The sequence below is a fragment of the Caretta caretta genome, chromosome 3, assembly GCF_965140235.1.
Source record: "Caretta caretta isolate rCarCar2 chromosome 3, rCarCar1.hap1, whole genome shotgun sequence".
Taxonomy (NCBI): domain Eukaryota; kingdom Metazoa; phylum Chordata; order Testudines; family Cheloniidae; genus Caretta; species Caretta caretta.
The window spans coordinates 101322461-101340216 of NC_134208.1; the positions used below are offsets into that span (position 1 = coordinate 101322461).

Consider the following 17756-nt stretch of genomic DNA (forward strand, 5'->3'; position numbering starts at 1 on the left):
GTCACGCAATTACAGACATGAAAGTTGCGATATTACAACAGAAAACCTTCCAATCCAGACTCCAGTGAGAGACTGCTGAATTGGAATTCATTTGCAAATTGGATACAATTAACTTAGGCTTGAATAGAGACCGGGAGTGGCTAAGTCATTATGCAAGGTAACCTATTTCCCCTTGTTTTCCTACCCGCCCCCCCACTTTCTCAGACGTTCTTGTTAAACCCTGGACTTGTGCTGGAAATGGCCCACCTTGATTATCATACACATTGTAAGGAGAGTGACCACTTTACGAAAGCTATGACCAGCAGGAGAGTGGGGTGGGGGGAGAGAAAACCTTTTGTAGTGATAAACACCCATTTTTTCATGATTTGTGTGTATAAAAACAAACATCTTCATCAGATGCATACTGTGGAAAATACAGAAGTGAGCTGTAGCTCACGAAAGCTTATGTTCAAATAAATTGGTTAGTCTCTAAGGCACCACAAGTACTCCTTTTCTTTTTGTAAACACACTGGCACCATTATCTCCTGCAAATGTAAACAAGCTTGTCTGTCTGAGCAGTTGGTTGAACAAGAAGTAGGACTGAGTGGACTTGCAGGTTCTAAAGTTTTACATTGTTTTATTTTTGAATGCAGTTATTTTTTGTACATAACTCTACATTTGTAAAATCAATTTTCATGATAAAGAGATTGCGCCACAGTACTTGTACTAGATGAACTGAACAATACGATTTCTTTTGGTTTTTTTACAGTGCCAAATATTTCTAATAAATAAATATAAAAAGTGAGAACTGTATACTTTGAATTCTGTGTTGTAATTGAAATCAATATATTTGAAAATGTAGAAAATATCCAAAAATATCTAAATAAATGGTATTGCATTATTGTTTAACAGTGCAATTAATAGCTATTAATTTTTTAAATCATGCAATTAGTAGTGATTAATTTTTTTAACTGCTTGACAGCCCTAATTTAAATACATTTTTCTGTTAAAAAATAAGCAACGGCCTCCTCCCTAAGCCGTAATGGGGGTGGGGGAGAGGGAAGGAGCAGCGGCCTGGCCCCTCCCTACTGTTCCTGGATGCACCGCCTTGGCTGAGGCCAGTACCTACCAGCAGTAGTTGGTGCTGTACGGCTTCTGGAGACACACAATGCGGGAACCTATCTTCCAGGTTTCGGGCTTCGGCCCTGGGGTGGTGGGCCGGCAGGATTTTAGGCTCTGACTCCAGAGCTTCAGGCTCTGGCCCCGGGGTTCTGGCCTCCAGCTCCGGCCATGGGGCTTCGGGCACTGGTCTCCGGCTTTGTCCGCTGGGCTTCATGGCTCAAACCCCCTCCCCCCCCATGTCTCCCTCGCAACTCCCATCTCTCCCCCAGTCCTCCCGGCCTCCACTGCCTCCCCCCTATCTCGGGCTTAATTTGTTCCAGGACTTGCTGTGAAAAGTGATATTAACAAGCAACTATCATTTTTCACAGAAGCAGACTTACTCACAAAAAAGGCATCCAAAAGAGCAAAAGGAACAACCAACACAAAACAAGAAGATGGAAAACACTTTATTTGGGTTTCTCTTCTGTTTAGGTCCAGTAAAGAATAGAGAGAACTTTATATTATTTTTATTATTGAATCTGAAAAAAAACCTACATTAATATGTTACAATGATTTGGATACGTATAGGTACATATTTATTTGTTTTGCCTGAAGTTAATTAAGTATTTTCGGAAAACACGTCAGACTGGCCACCAGCAAGAGTTTGTTGTGAAAACAACTACTTTAAGTCCTACATATCCAGGCCTTATCCAAGTTTTGTTGCTTCTGCTTAAGTTTCAGTCTTTTCTGTCCAACTGCCAGATCTCTCGTTGAGGCCCTTGTCATCCCAGGCATTGACTACTGTAACCCAACCTCGCTGACTTTGATACCTGCCACATCACATTCCTTAAGTCCACTAAAAATACTGGGATCGTCTTCCTGGCTTCAACCACATCTCCCTACTCGTTGTACTCTACTGGCTCCCCTCTCCTCCACCGTATCAAACACAAACTCCTCAGTTTTGCTTTTCAGGTGTTTTTATCATTTAGTTCTGTGCTACTCAGCTCGACAACTGAATGACCCATCAACCCTGTCTTTGCTCTGCCAATGATGCCTGCCTTGATCACCCCCTTCTCTTTCAAGTATTTCCATGATTTCTCCCAAGTCATCCCCCTATTCTTGAAAAAACAAACAAAAAAAACCCCTTCCCATCAGAATTGTCAAAGCCACCATCTGTCCTCCATTTAAATCCTTCCTTAAAACCAACTTCTGCCGTATCTACCAACCACCACAATCTAGCTTCGGTTAGGCCAAGTAGCGAGCTGGGACTTACGTTCTTCCACCAAACTGCTTCATTGCTGCCTCGTTCTTTCAACCCCTCATGAGCGGGACACACCCGCTCTTTACTACCGTAACATCACCACACAGGGGCCCGTACTGCCCCCCGGCCCCCGCTGCGGGGACAGCATCAGCAAGGGCCACAAGGCAAGCATGGATCACTCCCCAATTTGTAAAAAAGTCTCGGGCCAAACCCCCCTCCAGCTCCTCACATCCCACAGACCCTGCAACACCCAGACCCGCCGCCCAACGCCCCAGAGGCCCCCGCAGTCCCCTAGGCCCCCTGGGGGGCGGCCCGGCTCGGTGACTCACCACCACCTCCTCGAAGATGCTCTGCAGCTGGGTCTCCATCGGCACCATTGGGATCGCCATGGCCCCGCCCGGGGGCTCAGCACCAGACTCCCGGCGGGCGGCGGCACCGAAGCGGGACCAGCTCCTGCTCCCCCGCCCGGGGTGGCCGGGCCGAGGAACCGGGCGGCGGCGGCAGGTGCGTCCCTGAACCCGTCCCCGCCGGGAAGCAGCTCCCCGGGCCGAGCAGTTCCGCGCTGGGGCCGTCCCCAGCCTGCCGGCTCTCGCCCTTCCCCGGCCTGTGGCCGCCCCCCAGCGGTACGCGCAGGACCGAGGCCGTCCCCGGTGTGCGCCGCGGAGACAAACAGCTCCGTGCACAGACCACGAACACAAGCCGCGCCCCGGCCTCTGGCTTTGGGTGTATGGCGGGGACCAGGCGTGTCGCACCTCGCGCCTCGCTCAGGCCCGGCCGGGCCCTGGGGCGGACTCAGGCAGAGGCGTCTCCCCGGCCCCGCGGAGCTCATCCAGCAAGTCCCGCTGGTGCGCAGTGGCGCAGGCCGCGGCCAGGCAGCCTCCCAGAACCCAGGGGCTTGTTGAGTGACAGGAGAGAACGCATCGCAAAGCACCCGCAAGCGTTCGGGGCACAGGCAGGGCCACTGGACGCTGAGCCCCGCCACTCTGTGGTAAGGGCCCTGGGCAAAATTTCTTCCTGGGCTCCCCTACTCCTGGGGACGGGGGTCAGGCTGCTCCCCTTAACTTTCTGTTGGCACAAAACCGAACCCTCGAGCCTCGCCACTTCCTCGAGGTCTGGTTTTGTTTGGGTTTTGTTGAAAAAAAGAAAGCCCTGAAAACTAAGCAGTTTATGTTTTGGGGGTTTGCAGTTTTGCCCTGAAAAATGTAGAGAAAATTTTTTTTTTTTAAAAAAGAAAGGTTTCAGCTATTTCTGGATAATGGGTTTCAGAGTAGCAGCCATATTAGTCTGTATCCGCAAAAAGAACAGGAGGACTTGTGGCACCTTAGAGACTAACAAATTTATTCGAGCATAAGCTTTCGTGAGCTATGCATCTGATGAAGTGAGCTGTAGCTCATGAAAGCTTATGCTCAAATAAATTGGTTAGTCTCTAGGGTGCCACAAGTGCTCCTGTTCTTTTTTCTCTGGATAATGGTGACCGCATCAGATGACAGGCTCAGTACTCAATGAGTCCACTCGCTACTCTTGTCAGGAATCACAGTCTGCAGCAGAGCTAGTCTCCAAGCTACCTCATCAGTACAACTAAAGCAGATTGACTGATTGGCCATGCCATCCGATTGGCTGCAGGGGCCAACAGGCCAAGTCTTAAACCCTCAGCAGCTTACTGGAGGGATAAATGCTTACATCCACCACTGTGATTGCTCCTGTGTTACCTTGTTCATACTGCTCCTGCCTTGGACCTTCCCCTGTCATGAACCACTCCTGGCTCTCTCCCATGCTCATTCCAGTTCCTGACACCTGGCTTGACCTGTGGCTCTGGCTTCTCATTCTGAGGCTTGGTTCCAGACGCCTGCTCTGAACCCTAGGCATGACACCTGCTCTGACCATTAGGCTAGACTACTTTCATCCTGGTCACCTGACAGAAAATTAATGCAAATAAAACATAACTAAAAGCAACAACCACAAAATAATATAGCCAGTTAATAAGATACATAAATGGAGATGCCTAGGCTGGAGGGCAGAGGAGACAACCTGAATCCCCGAACAGAGGAGAGGATTATTGTGCCTCTTAGACTCCCAACTGTGAGGAAGGTTGGTCCAATGATTAGAGTGATAGCCTGGGATGGGCCCACTGTAGCTGGAGGCAAACTAAGCAGCTGCCTAGGGCAGCAGATTTCTGGGAGAAGCTCTTTGTCATCATGGAACCACAGACCTATTTATGGGGATGTGAATTGCAGAGTGCTCTAATGTGTAGTGCTCTAACTGCCCGTGTAGACCCTGCTGGTGCAAACTAAGAGTTTGGGTTGGTGTAATCTGGACTACATTAACACACACTAGGCACCTTTTAGTTCACATCAGCAGGGTTTACACGGGGCAATGAGAACACTACACATTAGAATGCTCTGCAGTTCGTACCCCTCTAGGCTAGTCTGTAGTGCCATGTGAACAAGCCTTATGTCTGATAACACAGAGGTTCCCAGCTGTGGCGAGGGAGAGAGGCTTCTGATTGTTATGGAATAACTGAGGAGACAAAGCACCAGCTTACAGATTTGATCTGGATGCCCCTCCATCATGACGGGGACAGCAGGGCCAAATTTGAGTGGGTGGCATTGTGACCTGGAATGCTCAAGAGTGGGGTGTGTCTTTGTAGTGGAGGCTCCCAGTGCAAAAGGGGTGTATGACATTTCCTGGGGGTACCCAGCATTGTGAAGCACCTCACTACCACCTGCCCTTATCATGAGGAAGCTTTAGGTCATCTCCCTGACTCCACCAGCCCTGGGCAACACAAGCAATCCTCACTCAGCATATACAATCTCCACTGTCCCTCTGCAGGTTAGCAATAGGCATGCTCCAACCCCCAAGTCCTCCGAGCATCCCCTTGGAGCGTCCAGCCCCTGTTCCACTGGACATTCATAGAATTTCTGGAGCTGCTGTTCCCAAAGGAACAGTACCCCTTGTTTACCAGCTTCATCTCAGACCACTGTCTCTGCTTAATTCGTATGTGTTTATTTAACAAAGAATCAAGATTCAAGTAATAGGAAGTAGGTAGAAGTATTGGAAACAATTGGTCACATATAAAAGAAAACCATAGCATGCATTCTAAGTTCTAGACTTGATTAACAAGGTACTTTCCTGTCTAATAAAGTTTAGCTCACCCCCAAGTGTTTGTCACAGTGCTTACCAGCCCTGGTTGGCTGTGATTCTCTGTTCATAAGACATGCACCCTGGCAGCTTCTCCCCTAAGGGAAGGAGAGTATTCCCTGTTACACACTTAAAATCTATTGTCTTCACTGGTAAACATGATACACCTTGCTGTTTTGTTTTTTTCTCTGCAACTTTCCCTCTCTTGGGATTTTGTAAACTTGATTAGCTTGGAGGCTCAATACACAAATTGGCTTACACTGGGAGACATACAATACACACAGGACCAGACAGAGATAAGCGTTCTTACCTCCTGCTTGAAATGAACCTTTTTATCACCTTCTGGTGACCAGCCCTGACTCACAGATGTTAAGAACATAATTTTCAGGATATATACGTAACTCCTTAAAAAATATCCATCCATACATTTCATAATAAATATGATGACCAGTGAGCTATTGGCTTTTTGTGGAGACCTCACACACCACGCGTTGGTGGATTATGAGGCATGTACCTGACTCAGGCAATCCCTGTAGTGCCTATGCACCCCTTCTGTGTCTTCAGCCACTTGGTACCCAGAGGTGCCTGGTCACAGGGTGCTAAGGTGAGGCATGGTTCAAAGGGGGTTGAGAACCCCTGTGATAACAGAAAGCATTTGGGGCAGAACAGAAAAAATACAAAGTGTGTGTGTGTGTATGGGGGTCAAGGAACAGGGGAGCACAATAGATTGTCTTGAGCAGCCGCAGAGCCTGGGGCTCAGGAGACCTATATTCAAATTCCTGCTTTGCCAAGGACTTCCTTTCTGACCTTTGGCAAATCACTTTACCTTAGTTCCCCATAAATAAAATTGAGATAATAGGACCTTCCTACCTCACAGGGGTGTTGTGAGGATAAATACATTAAAATATTGTAAGATGCCTGGACACTATAGCAATGGGTGCCAAATAACCATCTAAATATATACAGGTTTCAATAACTACCTTGGAACCTCAAGTGCTTTCTGATCACATGGCCACTTTTGTGCCCCTAACCATTGCTTCTGCAAATGTGTGATCATCTGCTGAGGTAGAACCACCATCTGGTGCCTTTATTTATTGTTCTGATGGTACATCTGCACCTCAAACTGGGGGTGTAATTCCCAGCTTGAAGAGGCATACCTCACCCCCAGCTCTGCTCGAGCTAGTGCCTAAAAATAGCAGTGTGTCTGTGGTGGTATGGGTAACCACTTGGGCTAGTCACTTCAAGTGCATTCCTGCCTGATCCTCTGGGTATGTACTTGGGTGGCTAGCCCGAGCTGCTACATTTAGGCTCTAGCTTGAGCTGAGGTAGCATGGGTACATCTATTTAAGATATGAATCACACCTTCCAGTTCAAATGTAGATGTACTCTATGTGTTTCACATTGACAGTGGCTAGATGTGTTACTTCTGTCAGTTACTTCTGTCAGCATTGTCAGTAGCACTTGGATGTTCTCAAGAAGCAGGAAGCCAGTGTCTTCTTGGGTTTTGTTTAGTAGTCTGCTATTCCTTCTGTAAGACTGACTCCCGGGGGATCAGGTGAGGTTATTACCTTGTTACCTTGCCACTTTCTATATGGAATTATGGTCCACCCTTTCTCTTAATATAAGTACAAGGGGATGGTCAATAAAACTGAAAGGTGGCAAATTGAAAACCAGTAAAAGGAAATACATTTTCTACTCAGTGAGTATTTAGACTATGGAATGTATTGCCATAGTATGACATTGAGGCCTAGAACTTAGCAGGATTCAAAGAGGGATTGAACATTATGTAGATTATGTGGACATCCAGTTATAATTGTAAACACACACACAGAAAAACGTTTGGAAGGAATATAAAGCCTGATGCTTCAGGGCGGAGGTTAACTCGGTTTATTTTTAAACACCTTGTTGGCCATAAGCACCTACTTGGCATCAGGTTAAAGAATTTATGTTTGTTTTGTGGGCAGTGTTAGCTTTATGATTTCTTTGCCTAGTAATTCCATATTTTACGTGCTTAAGTTTTATAAATTAAGGCTTGTCTACAGGACAATTTACTTAACAGAAAGCTGGGGTGTGAATCTACCCAACACTAGCCTGCAGCACATTTACTGCTTGTGCAGACCCTGCTGATGTGCATTAACAGTAAGTGCGCTTTGATCTAGTTCAGTTTCAATACGGACTAGACCAAAGTGCATTAATGATATTACCACCCTGACTTCTATGCTACTGCTGGCAGTGGCTCTGCCTTCGGTGCAGGGCGCCCAGCCAGTAGCCACTGCTCTCCACTCTGCCTTCAGAGCTGGATAGTCAGAGACCAGATCTCATGGAAGAGACCAGATTTCACGGTCCATGATGTGATTTTCACAGCCACTAATTTGGTAGACCCCTAGTAATACCCAATATGGATTTGTCAAGAACAAATCATGCCAAACCAACCTAATTTAATTCTTTGACAAGTTGACTGGCCTAATCAGTGTGTGGGGGGGGGAGGAAGTAGTTGTGAAATATTTTGATTTTAGTAAGGCTTTTGATACAATCTCACATGACATTCTCATAAGCAAACTAGGGAAGTGTGGTCTAGATTAAATTACTTATAAGGTGGCTGCATAACCGGTTGAAAGACTATACTTAAAAAGTAGTTCTATTAGTGGTTCACTGTCAAATGAGGAGGATATATCTAGTGGAGTCCCACAGGGATCTGTCCTGTCCTGGTACTATTTATCATTTTCGTTAATGACATGGATAAGAGAGTGGAGGGTATGCTTATAAAATTTGTGGCTGACATCTAGTTGGGAGAGATTGCAGGCACTTTGGAAGAGAGGAATAGAATTCCAAATGGCCTTGAGAAATTGGAGAATTGGTCAGGAATCAACAAGATCAAATTCAGTTATGACAAGTGTAATCTTTCTGCCAGGTAGAACCAGCAGAAACAAGGGCCGGGTTCAGTATCTAGGGGTTTCTTTTCAACAATACAACCAAAACTGGCTCGAGCCCCTAACCAGTGACCTGGGACAATTACACACAACCCCCTGAGTGCCTCTAAGAGGCAATACTTCCCCTCTCGTAAGCACGGAGTCTGAGTGTAGCAAAGACTTTTAATAAAAAGAGGGAGTTAACTCAGCATTAATTTGGGAAAACACCACAACTAGGGTTCATAAACACAAACCAAGAGCAAAAGATCCACCCCCAAGTAAGTTGGGCAATGTCCTTTTCCCCTCAGGGTCTTAAGTCCAGCAACACAAAAGTCCTTTTAACATGCCCGTCCCTTCTCTGTACCCCACTCACAGTGCACTCCTTGGTCAGTGCAACCTCAGAGTTCAGAGGTTCATCTGCAGAGTTCACCTTCCACCCTGTGTGGAAGGCACGGGGGGTAAGGAGGCACCTTACATGCTGCACTGCTCGGGCACTCACTCATCACTCCAACGGCTGATTGCCACACTTTTGCATGCCTCTGCTCTGGCCATTTGCTGCGCCTCTCTACCACCCTCCCTGCTGGCCGTGTGTGACTCCGCCAGCTGCACCTCTCTGCCAGCTGCCCACTCACCAAGATGTCTTCAGCCCCCACACACACACACACAAGCACACTTAACACAGCTCTCAGTGATTTCAGCTGTTAGTGGGGGAGCCTCACTGCTGGTGCACACTGGGTAGTCTCTTGCAATAGAGACACTGTCCCAAAGTAGGTCTAATACTTAGCCATAGGTATCAGTGATTTCAGTTCTGCAGCATGTAACAAGATTCTCAATTCAGTCTAAATTAGCTCTTTTATTATATCTTGGAGAGAAGGGTCAAATGGCATCTAAGATTTTTAAACATGGCCTTCACCACCAAGTATAAGTACCTGTCCCCCACACTCTCTCAGCTCATCATGCTTGAGAACCCATGTGCCCTGCCTCACAGGTGCCGTTCAGTTGAGGGTGAGTCCCTCCATGGGGGGTATGCCAGATACAGTGCTGCTGCCCTTGGTTCACACAACAAGGATAAGAACGCTTTATTACTTCTGCCCCAATAATAAGGAGACTGGGGATCCAACACCAGCCACAAGTAATCATATGTGCAAGCAATCCCATCATGCTGAGCACCTAGGCAGGGTGGGTGTGTCCATGCAAATGAGATCAGCTTCTGAAGTCTTTTTCCACAGCTCACCACAAGATGTCAGGGGAGAGCTCATTCAGACTCTGCTTACACAAGTGCAAAGGACTCCACTGTTAGGGGGCTTATTCCTTCACCCACTTACTTCCCTGGTCCTTCTCGCATGAACAGAGAGCAACAATACCCGAAGTCCAAAGGTGCAAACAATTCGATGTTTATTGGGGTGAACTTCCAGCAAGCATGATTCCAGTTTCCTTCCTTAGTATCCTCCTTCCCAGCTCTGACACCACAGAGCCTTACATCTGTGTCCCTGTTCCCATTCCTGCCCTTAGCCAAACATGATTCCAACTTCCTTACTCCCATTCCCTGATCCCATTTCCCCCTTTAGCAAAACATGATTCCAATTTTCTTACCCCCATTCCCTGTTCCCATCTCACACACCCACCCCCACCCACATACCCCCAGTCACTTCCTCATTGACTACAGATTATATAGTAAAACTTGAGTTCTGCTTAGCTATACCTTAACCAATCATTTTCCTGAAATTTAACTAACCAATCCTAACATATTGTAACATGATTATGTAACCAATTATATCCCACCACCTCAATTAGTTTACACCCAGCAAAATTAATTATACAGCAGACAGGAACAATCACAGAACCAGACAGAGATTATACAGACAAACAACAGCAAAGTGGGAACTATAATGACAAAACAATACAGAAGTGAGGATTTCACATCCCAGCTATTGATAAGTGAGTTCTTGCCAGACAGGATGCTATCAAACTAAGTTTCCTTTTACATTTTCTAGGCACTTCCCTTTCTCTGGAGGTGATAGGAATACAATGCTGTCCTGATAGTGCCTAACAGCCCAATAGCACCTTATTTCAATGTGACTAGTTTGGAATGTGAGGATGTGACCGTTCGCTTCCCAGCTTATGGCTGCCTCTGCTGCTTAGCCAAAGGCCTGAGCCTAAGCACAGGGCCACAAACTGTCACAGTAAGAGAAGGCCCTTACACTGGCAGACAGTGGTTTTGATTCTTTCTTTTATACCTCTATCACTAGCCAAGTGATAAGAATACACCTAAATTCTTAGAGTATAGGCCTTTACAGTCAGGCCTGAATATCTATATCCTAACATCCACTACTACACTTACTAAGGACAAATCAAATGCACTAATAAAAATGGGTTTTAACTTCCTATAGAGTAGTATTGCTCAAAAGGATCTGGGGGTTATAGTGAATCACAAATTGAATATGAGCCAACAATGTGGTGCAAATGTGAAAAAGGCTAATATCATTCTGGGGTGTAAAGGGATGTTGTACGTAAGACAGGGGAGGTAATTGTCCCATTCTACTTAGCATTGGAGAGGTCTCAGCTGGAGTATTGTTTGCTGTTTTGGGTGCCACCCATTAAGGAAAATCTGGACAAATTGGAGAGAGGCCCAAGGAAAGTTACAAAAATGATAAAAGATCTGGGGAAAAGTTAAAAAAAGGGGTATGCTTATTCTCGAGAAAAGAAAACTGAGGGGTGGTCCTGATAAGTGACTTCAAATTTGTCAAGGGTTGTTCTAAAGACGACGGTGAGCAATTGTTCTCCATATATACTGAAAGTAGAACAAGAAGTAATGAGCTTATTCCACAGCAATGGAGTTATAGGTTAGATATTAGGAAAAACTTTCTAACTATATAAAGATAGCTAAGTACTGGAACAAGCTTCTAAGGGAGGTTGTGGAATCCCCATCACTGGAGGTTTTTAAGAACAATTTAGAGAAACTTCTGTCAGAGATGGTCTAGATTTACTTGATTCTGCCTTAGCCTAGGGGTTTGGACTAGATGGCCTCTCAAGGTCCCTTCCAGCCTTACATTTCTGTGATTCTGTTATTTCTATAACTTTGCTGCTGAAGATGATGCAGAAGCATGTGAAGGCTTTTGCCAAGTCTGAGTCTTGTGAGACTCTCCTGCTGCAGGTATCCTCAAGTAAGTTCATGAAGCAAGGAGCAAACATATTTGATTTTCAGTATGTATAGTGGGCTCAGTCTTTCAGTCCTTTCTCAGGCCATCTCTCATAGCAGCTAATGGAAATTTTCCCCTAACAGTATTTCTCATACTGCAACATCCTTTGTATGCATACATATATGCATATTTTCCTGTTATGGTGGGTTAAAATAAATGCGAACAAATATTTTTATTTGTTGACAAGTGTGTGACGTTGGACTCCATAATGTTTTATGGAAATATGCTTATGAATGTGAATATAAGCTAATTGGAACATGCTTTATGCAAAAGGTCTCTTGTAAGGTATCATTACAAGGCTTATAATCTTCTGAGTGTGTTCATCCTATTTGTATGTATGTATCATTCTTGTATCTAAAACTAGAAATATGAAATATAACTCTGAGGTCCTATTGTAATTATGCAAAGTGTGGGCCATTAATGGTGGCTTAAAATCTTAATGGCTCCCATTGACTAGAACAATTGGTTGTGAATGGGGTTATTTACCTGCAAGCCTTCCTGTGTATGTGACCTGGAGAATGAAGAATGAGGTGTCACAGGACATGTGACCAGGTCACATGATACTGGAATCCATCTTAAATCTGGTACTTTTCCATTTAGAAGGAGGGGTGGGGACCCAGAGAGACAAAAGATTCCCACCTTGTGCTAAAGCTATAAGAGGGGGTGGAACAGAACAAGGGGGGGGGCGCAGTCATGAGAACACCTCTGCTTTCCACCTAAGATGTCTGCTGGAACTAACAAGGATTGTACCAGGGAAAGGATTGGGCCCAGACTAGGAAGAAGTCTAGTCTGTGAAAGAAGCTTATTGAAACATCTCTGAGGGTGAGATTTACCTGTAAACAGTTTCTTAATGTATTAGGCTTAGACTTGCGTGGTTTGTTTTATTTTGCTTGGTAACTTTCTTTGTTCTGTCTGTTATTACTTGAAACCACTTAAATCCTACTTTTTATACCTAATAAAATCACTTTTGTTTATTAGTAAACCCAGAGTAAGTGATTAATACCTGGGGGAGCAAAGAGCTGTGCATATCTCTCGATCAGTGTTATAGAGGATGAACAATTTATGAGTTTGCCCTGTATAAGCTTTATACAGAGTAAAATGGATTTATTTGGAGTTTGGATTCCATTGGGAGCTGGGTGTCTGGGGGCTGGAGATAGGTGACCTGCTGAGCAGTTTTTGGTTAAAGTCTGGGTCTGTGTTGCAGCCGGCAGGTGTGTCTGGCTCAACAAGGCAGGGTTCTGGAGTCCCAAGCTGGCAGGGAAAAAGGGCTCAGAGGTAATTCCAGCATTCAGGTGACAGTCCCAAGGGGGTCTCTGTGACCGAACCCATCACAAAGTGAACATGTATTTTATAAAGAAAAATATTCTAATAGCTGTTAGGTGCTTCATACTCTGCTCTGACAAATGTGAGCACCACAGACTCAGATGCTGCTATGGTGCATGCCTTACTATGCACCAGCATCATTCTGTATCCATCATAATAGACCATCTCTTGAGCTTTACAGTTTTGTGTTGCTCCTAAAATGCTTGCAAGTAGTCCAATAAGATGACTTCTGCACCATGAGAACTACAATAAATTCCTCTTTGTACAAATGGCCAGGGGGATATCTGAAATTTTCAGCTAACTGGACGTAGGGATTAACAGAAGTGCTATGGAACTTAGTGCTAGAAGCCAGAAGCAGAAGAAGTAGGAGGAGGAGGTGTCTGGGCCAAACTGTACTTTGCCCCTGCATGCTGAAGTGATACCAGGTTCTTAAGGAGCTGCGTGACAGGGCCCACAGGGGAGCTCAGAGGAAGGTGTAGGAGAGAAAAGGGGAAGGAAAGAGGGAGGAGAGAGCAGTGTTTGAATTACAGGGGACTTGCGGGGTGTGGTAGGTCACCATACTACATTTAGGGGCTACCTGCTCTCTTTTTCAAATGCACCGGTGGGTTCTCCCTGAAAGATTACACCATGCTGTTCTTGGCCCCCTTAGGGCTGGATGCCCCAGCACTGAATTGGCGGAGCTGGTGCCAAAGGGCATGGAAAGGGTACTGTAGTTGAAAGTGAGGAGCTACCTCACTGCAGCCCTGCAGAGCCCCTAGCACCAGGGCTCAGCCTCATGATTTTTAAGTCAATGTAATTATTTTTGTTGTCTTGCTCATCACTTGGGAATGGTTAGAGTTGGCAATACTGGTTTGTCTTTTTTTAAACAATCAGTTCTATTACTGATGAATTTTAACTGGAAGGCTTCATAGAAAAATTGAATTTTAAGGCAGGATTGATACAGAAGAAAGAGAAAGGACTTCAAAACACAAGGACTAGCATGAAAAAAGACACAAAGATATGGTATAGAATCCAAGCCAAAAATCCACTTATATGATAATGGATTTGGCTTAATACTTGTTATGTAACTTTGAGGATAATGAATGGCATGCTGAACTGAAGAGAGGCTTTTAATCAAGTATTTGAATTTCACTTGTATTATTTTTTATTTGATTGCTTTACTGTTGGCTCACAAATTAATCCTAAACTATGATTTTCAAGTACTCTCCTTATTTTAAAACACAAAAAACCCTACATGTACTGACCACAACCAAAACTGTTTCGGAGTAGCAGCTGTGTTAGTCTGTATCCGCAAAAAGAAAAGGAGGACTTGTGGCACCTTAGAGACTAACAAATTTATTAGACCATAAGCTTTCGTGAGCTACAGCTCACTTCATCGGATGCATCAAATACATTTGTTAGTCTCTAAGGTGCCACAAAACCAAAACTATGACCTTGATTATGCTTCTCACACTTTGATCCTGCTGAATGTGTTTCCCTGTTATTGTGACTTGCTGCAGCCCTATGACTCAGGGACTCTGATCTCATTAAAATCCTGAAACCACAGTGCCAGGTGTTCAGTTCATGCCAAGATGAAATGTTCGCTGTAGCTGAACTGAAAAAGGAGATAAAGGACTATAGCAATATTAGAAGATACGACTCACAGCAAAATGCTATCTGACAAAGAAACAAATGCACATCAAAGCAGCCAGATGGAGTTAATGGGTTTACAAACAGAGGAAATTGTTAAGAAAAAAACACTTCTGAAATATAAGATACTCTGTGGCGTAAGTAGTGACTGTTCTGTTTCTTTCAGACTTTCAGAATTCTGAATGTTGTTCTTATTGATTATAAACTTGATATTTGTTAGAGAGACGTTTCACCGTGTTTAATTTAACTATATAAACTTGTCCAGTCTATACTTAAGGGGATTGGAATTCTACAGGACGGATGCATGAACTTCTCTGGCAGGACTCTATGAATTTTATAGTATTGGTCAGGCAGCCTCAACAATATCAGAGCTATTTTGTTATCAGTATAAATCTGTACTTTATGCTTTACTGAAATACACGAACAGTTCTTTTTATGTATGGCAAAAACAAAACCTTCAGGCTTCAATGAACTGCAACACAGAACAAATAAGCTTGTGCATTCACCACCTCACTTTTATTGTAACATTATTATGTTTGTTGTATTATCCAAAGAGCCTAAAATGTATTTAGCGCTTTATATGTTACGTATTTGTTTAAAATGAGAAACGTTAACTTCTTGCGTTAGTGGCTAACGGAGCTGTGGTTTTTATTTTAGTTTATTTTTGGTCTCTGTGTATTCAGATATTTCATTAGCAAATCAGAAAACACAGTCAAGTAACTGGTGAATAATGCCCTTGTACCAAGATACAGGAAAAAGTACAAAGAATAGAGATGCAGATAATATCGTCATGCCCAAATATTAAGGTATTAGGGGGTCAATTCCCCCTTCTCCCTAATGAGATTGGCTTGTAAATATAAATTTGGGGCTCTTATTTGTTTTCTCCTTTTTTTTGAGCCTTGTGGTATGCTCAGTGCACTTTTTCAAGCTTTTCTCTGTAACCAAAAAAGTCAAAATAACAAGGAGTCCTTGTGCATAAGAATGAAGTGGGTTCTAACCCACGAAAGCTTATGCCCAAATACATTTGTTAGTCTCTAAAGTGCCACAAGAACTCCTCGTTATTTTTGCTGATACAGACTTACACGGCTACCACAAAAAAGTCAAGAAACTCACTTCTAAAACCAGGCTGGAAGGAATCTATAACACTGGAAACTTCAGTAATAGAACATAGCCATGCAGAAAAGTCTGAATGCTGCCTTGTTACCAGGTAGTCGCCACCTATTAGGAATGTATCTAAAAATAAAGTTTAAGGAGTAGAGCTGTAATTTAGCATCCAATATCAGATTGGCCCTTTGACCCACTTCATACCAGATGTTCTTGATACAAGGGTACTCCCACAACATATGAACTCATGTAGTACCAAGGAGCTACATTTCCAACAACGGTCAGCATTTATGAAGCCCATTACCATTAGTCTATGGGGGGATCAGCATATTCGAAAAAAGTGTCTTTTTGTGAATAAGCCATAGTCTCAGGGCCAGGGCCGGCCCACAACATTTTGGCACCTGAGGCGGGGAGCTCAAATGACGCCCCCATGCCCCCTCACTTGGGCCAAAACTTTGAAAGGTCTCAATTCTGCCTTTTTCCTATTCTACTCCTCTCATGGTACAGCTCTGCTACTTACCCCAATAAAGGAGAACTAACAACTTAAAATGCCTTGTTCAAAAATTTTAAGTAACACTTAACTTTCAAATGCCTGAACAGCAAATGTAACTTTTCTTGCATAGTAAACACTGGCATTTTTATCTGTATGAATAATCAATGTGGTGCTTTCCGTGCCTTCTTGGCTGCAAAGATTTGAACTGCTTCCTGCAAGGTCCACAGTCTGGGCCAGCTCATGCTCTATTGAGATGGTTGCAAGGCCGACCCGCCTCTCCTGTGTCATTGTGGAGCGTAGATGTGTTTTTATTAACTTCAGCTTGGAGCAGCTGTGTTCTCCACTGGCAACTGTTACAGGAAGTGTTAGAAGTATGCGCAGAGCAACAAAAGCATTTAGAAAGATGGTGGTCAACTTATTTGTGCACATATATTCCAGAACAGCCTTTGGAGTTGATCCTTCTGAAATGTATCTTGAAAGGGCTTTCAGTTCATCACCTAAATCACTCGCATGAATATCGCGCATGTCACCATGTGTCAGCATTGTCTCTAGTGCCCTGCATTGCTGGTGTAGGTCTTCTTCAGGTATAGGGAGGAGTTTTGGAATATCATACAACATCCCAAATATACTGCTGTGTTCCTTGAGCTGCATGAAACGTTCTTCAACTGACTGTATTGCACAATCTAGCAGCTGGTTAAAGAATTCAACTTTGAATTGTTGTTTGGGGTCTCTTATGGGATTATCCCGTGCCTCGTAATCAAAATGTCTTCTTCTTCAGTGACTCTCGTATTCTTGAATGGGTAGGAAAATAGCTTTCAGTGAAATTCCTCTATATCTTCTGTGCACGCTTCAGAACGTTTTGAAATCCCTCATCTGACTGGTAAAACTGTAGGTATGATTTTGCTTTGTCCAGTTGTTCCATTGCTCCAGATATATCAACGTGAACACCTTGGAGTCTCTTGCTCACAACATTTATTTCAAACAGTATGTCATGCTACAACACAGTGAAGTTATGTATGTTTCTGGTGATTCCATTTCCCTCTGCCACTGTTCTCCCACGAACAGTTCCTGACATAGCATTATCCTCCATAATGGCAACTGTGGCATCATCTATCTTCCCAATTTGGTGTTTGATAGGCTTTATCACCTCCACTTGACTTTCCCATTGTGTGGCACTCAGTGGTTTCAGTGTCAGAGAGGACGTTCCCAGATGTTGCTTCAAAATTTGCCATCAATGAGTTGATTCAGAGAAAAATACATAGATGCTTTGAATTACATTAAAAAAATTCAGCAGCTTCACTAGAAGCTGATGCTGCATCACTGACCATCAAGTTCAATGAATGAGAATTGCATGGGACAAAAAAACCTCGAGGGTTTAACTCTTGGATCCATGTCTGCACTCCTCTGTTTTTTCCTCTCATGTTGGCACCATTATCGTAGCCTTGACCTCTCATGTCAGCTATCGCAATTCCCATATCTTCCAGCTTTTTAAGAAGCACATTTGTCAGACCAGCTCCTGTAGTATCATCGATGTCAATAAATTCTAGAAAATGCTCTCTGACAGTCACCGTTGCAGGGACATTTTCACTAGGTTCTGTTGTTGTTACAAAACGTACCAT

The 17756-nt window shown here is 44.1% G+C and overlaps 2 protein-coding genes across 9 annotated transcripts in view; one reads left to right on the top strand and one right to left on the bottom strand.

Annotated features, from left to right (window-relative positions):
• The window catches only part of MED23 (mediator complex subunit 23), a 51497-nt gene extending 48694 nt beyond the window's left edge, over nucleotides 1-2803 (bottom strand). For both annotated transcript variants that reach the window (XM_048844541.2, XM_048844539.2), the window contains exon 1: nucleotides 2671-2803. In XM_048844541.2, coding sequence (XP_048700498.1) covers nucleotides 2671-2730 — 60 coding nt within the window. In that variant the 5' untranslated portion in view covers nucleotides 2731-2803. The remainder of the gene's footprint in view (nucleotides 1-2670) is intronic.
• The window catches only part of ENPP3 (ectonucleotide pyrophosphatase/phosphodiesterase 3), an 89909-nt gene continuing 74839 nt past the window's right edge, over nucleotides 2687-17756 (top strand). For 2 of the 7 annotated variants that reach the window (XM_048844542.2, XM_048844543.2), the window contains exon 1: nucleotides 3069-3329. In XM_048844542.2, coding sequence (XP_048700499.1) covers nucleotides 3069-3329 — 261 coding nt within the window. Of the gene's footprint in view, nucleotides 2846-3068; nucleotides 3330-14466; nucleotides 14678-17756 lie in introns of those variants that run through there. The other 5 variants (XM_075126749.1, XM_075126752.1, XM_075126751.1 and 2 more) reach the window with 5 other exon arrangements.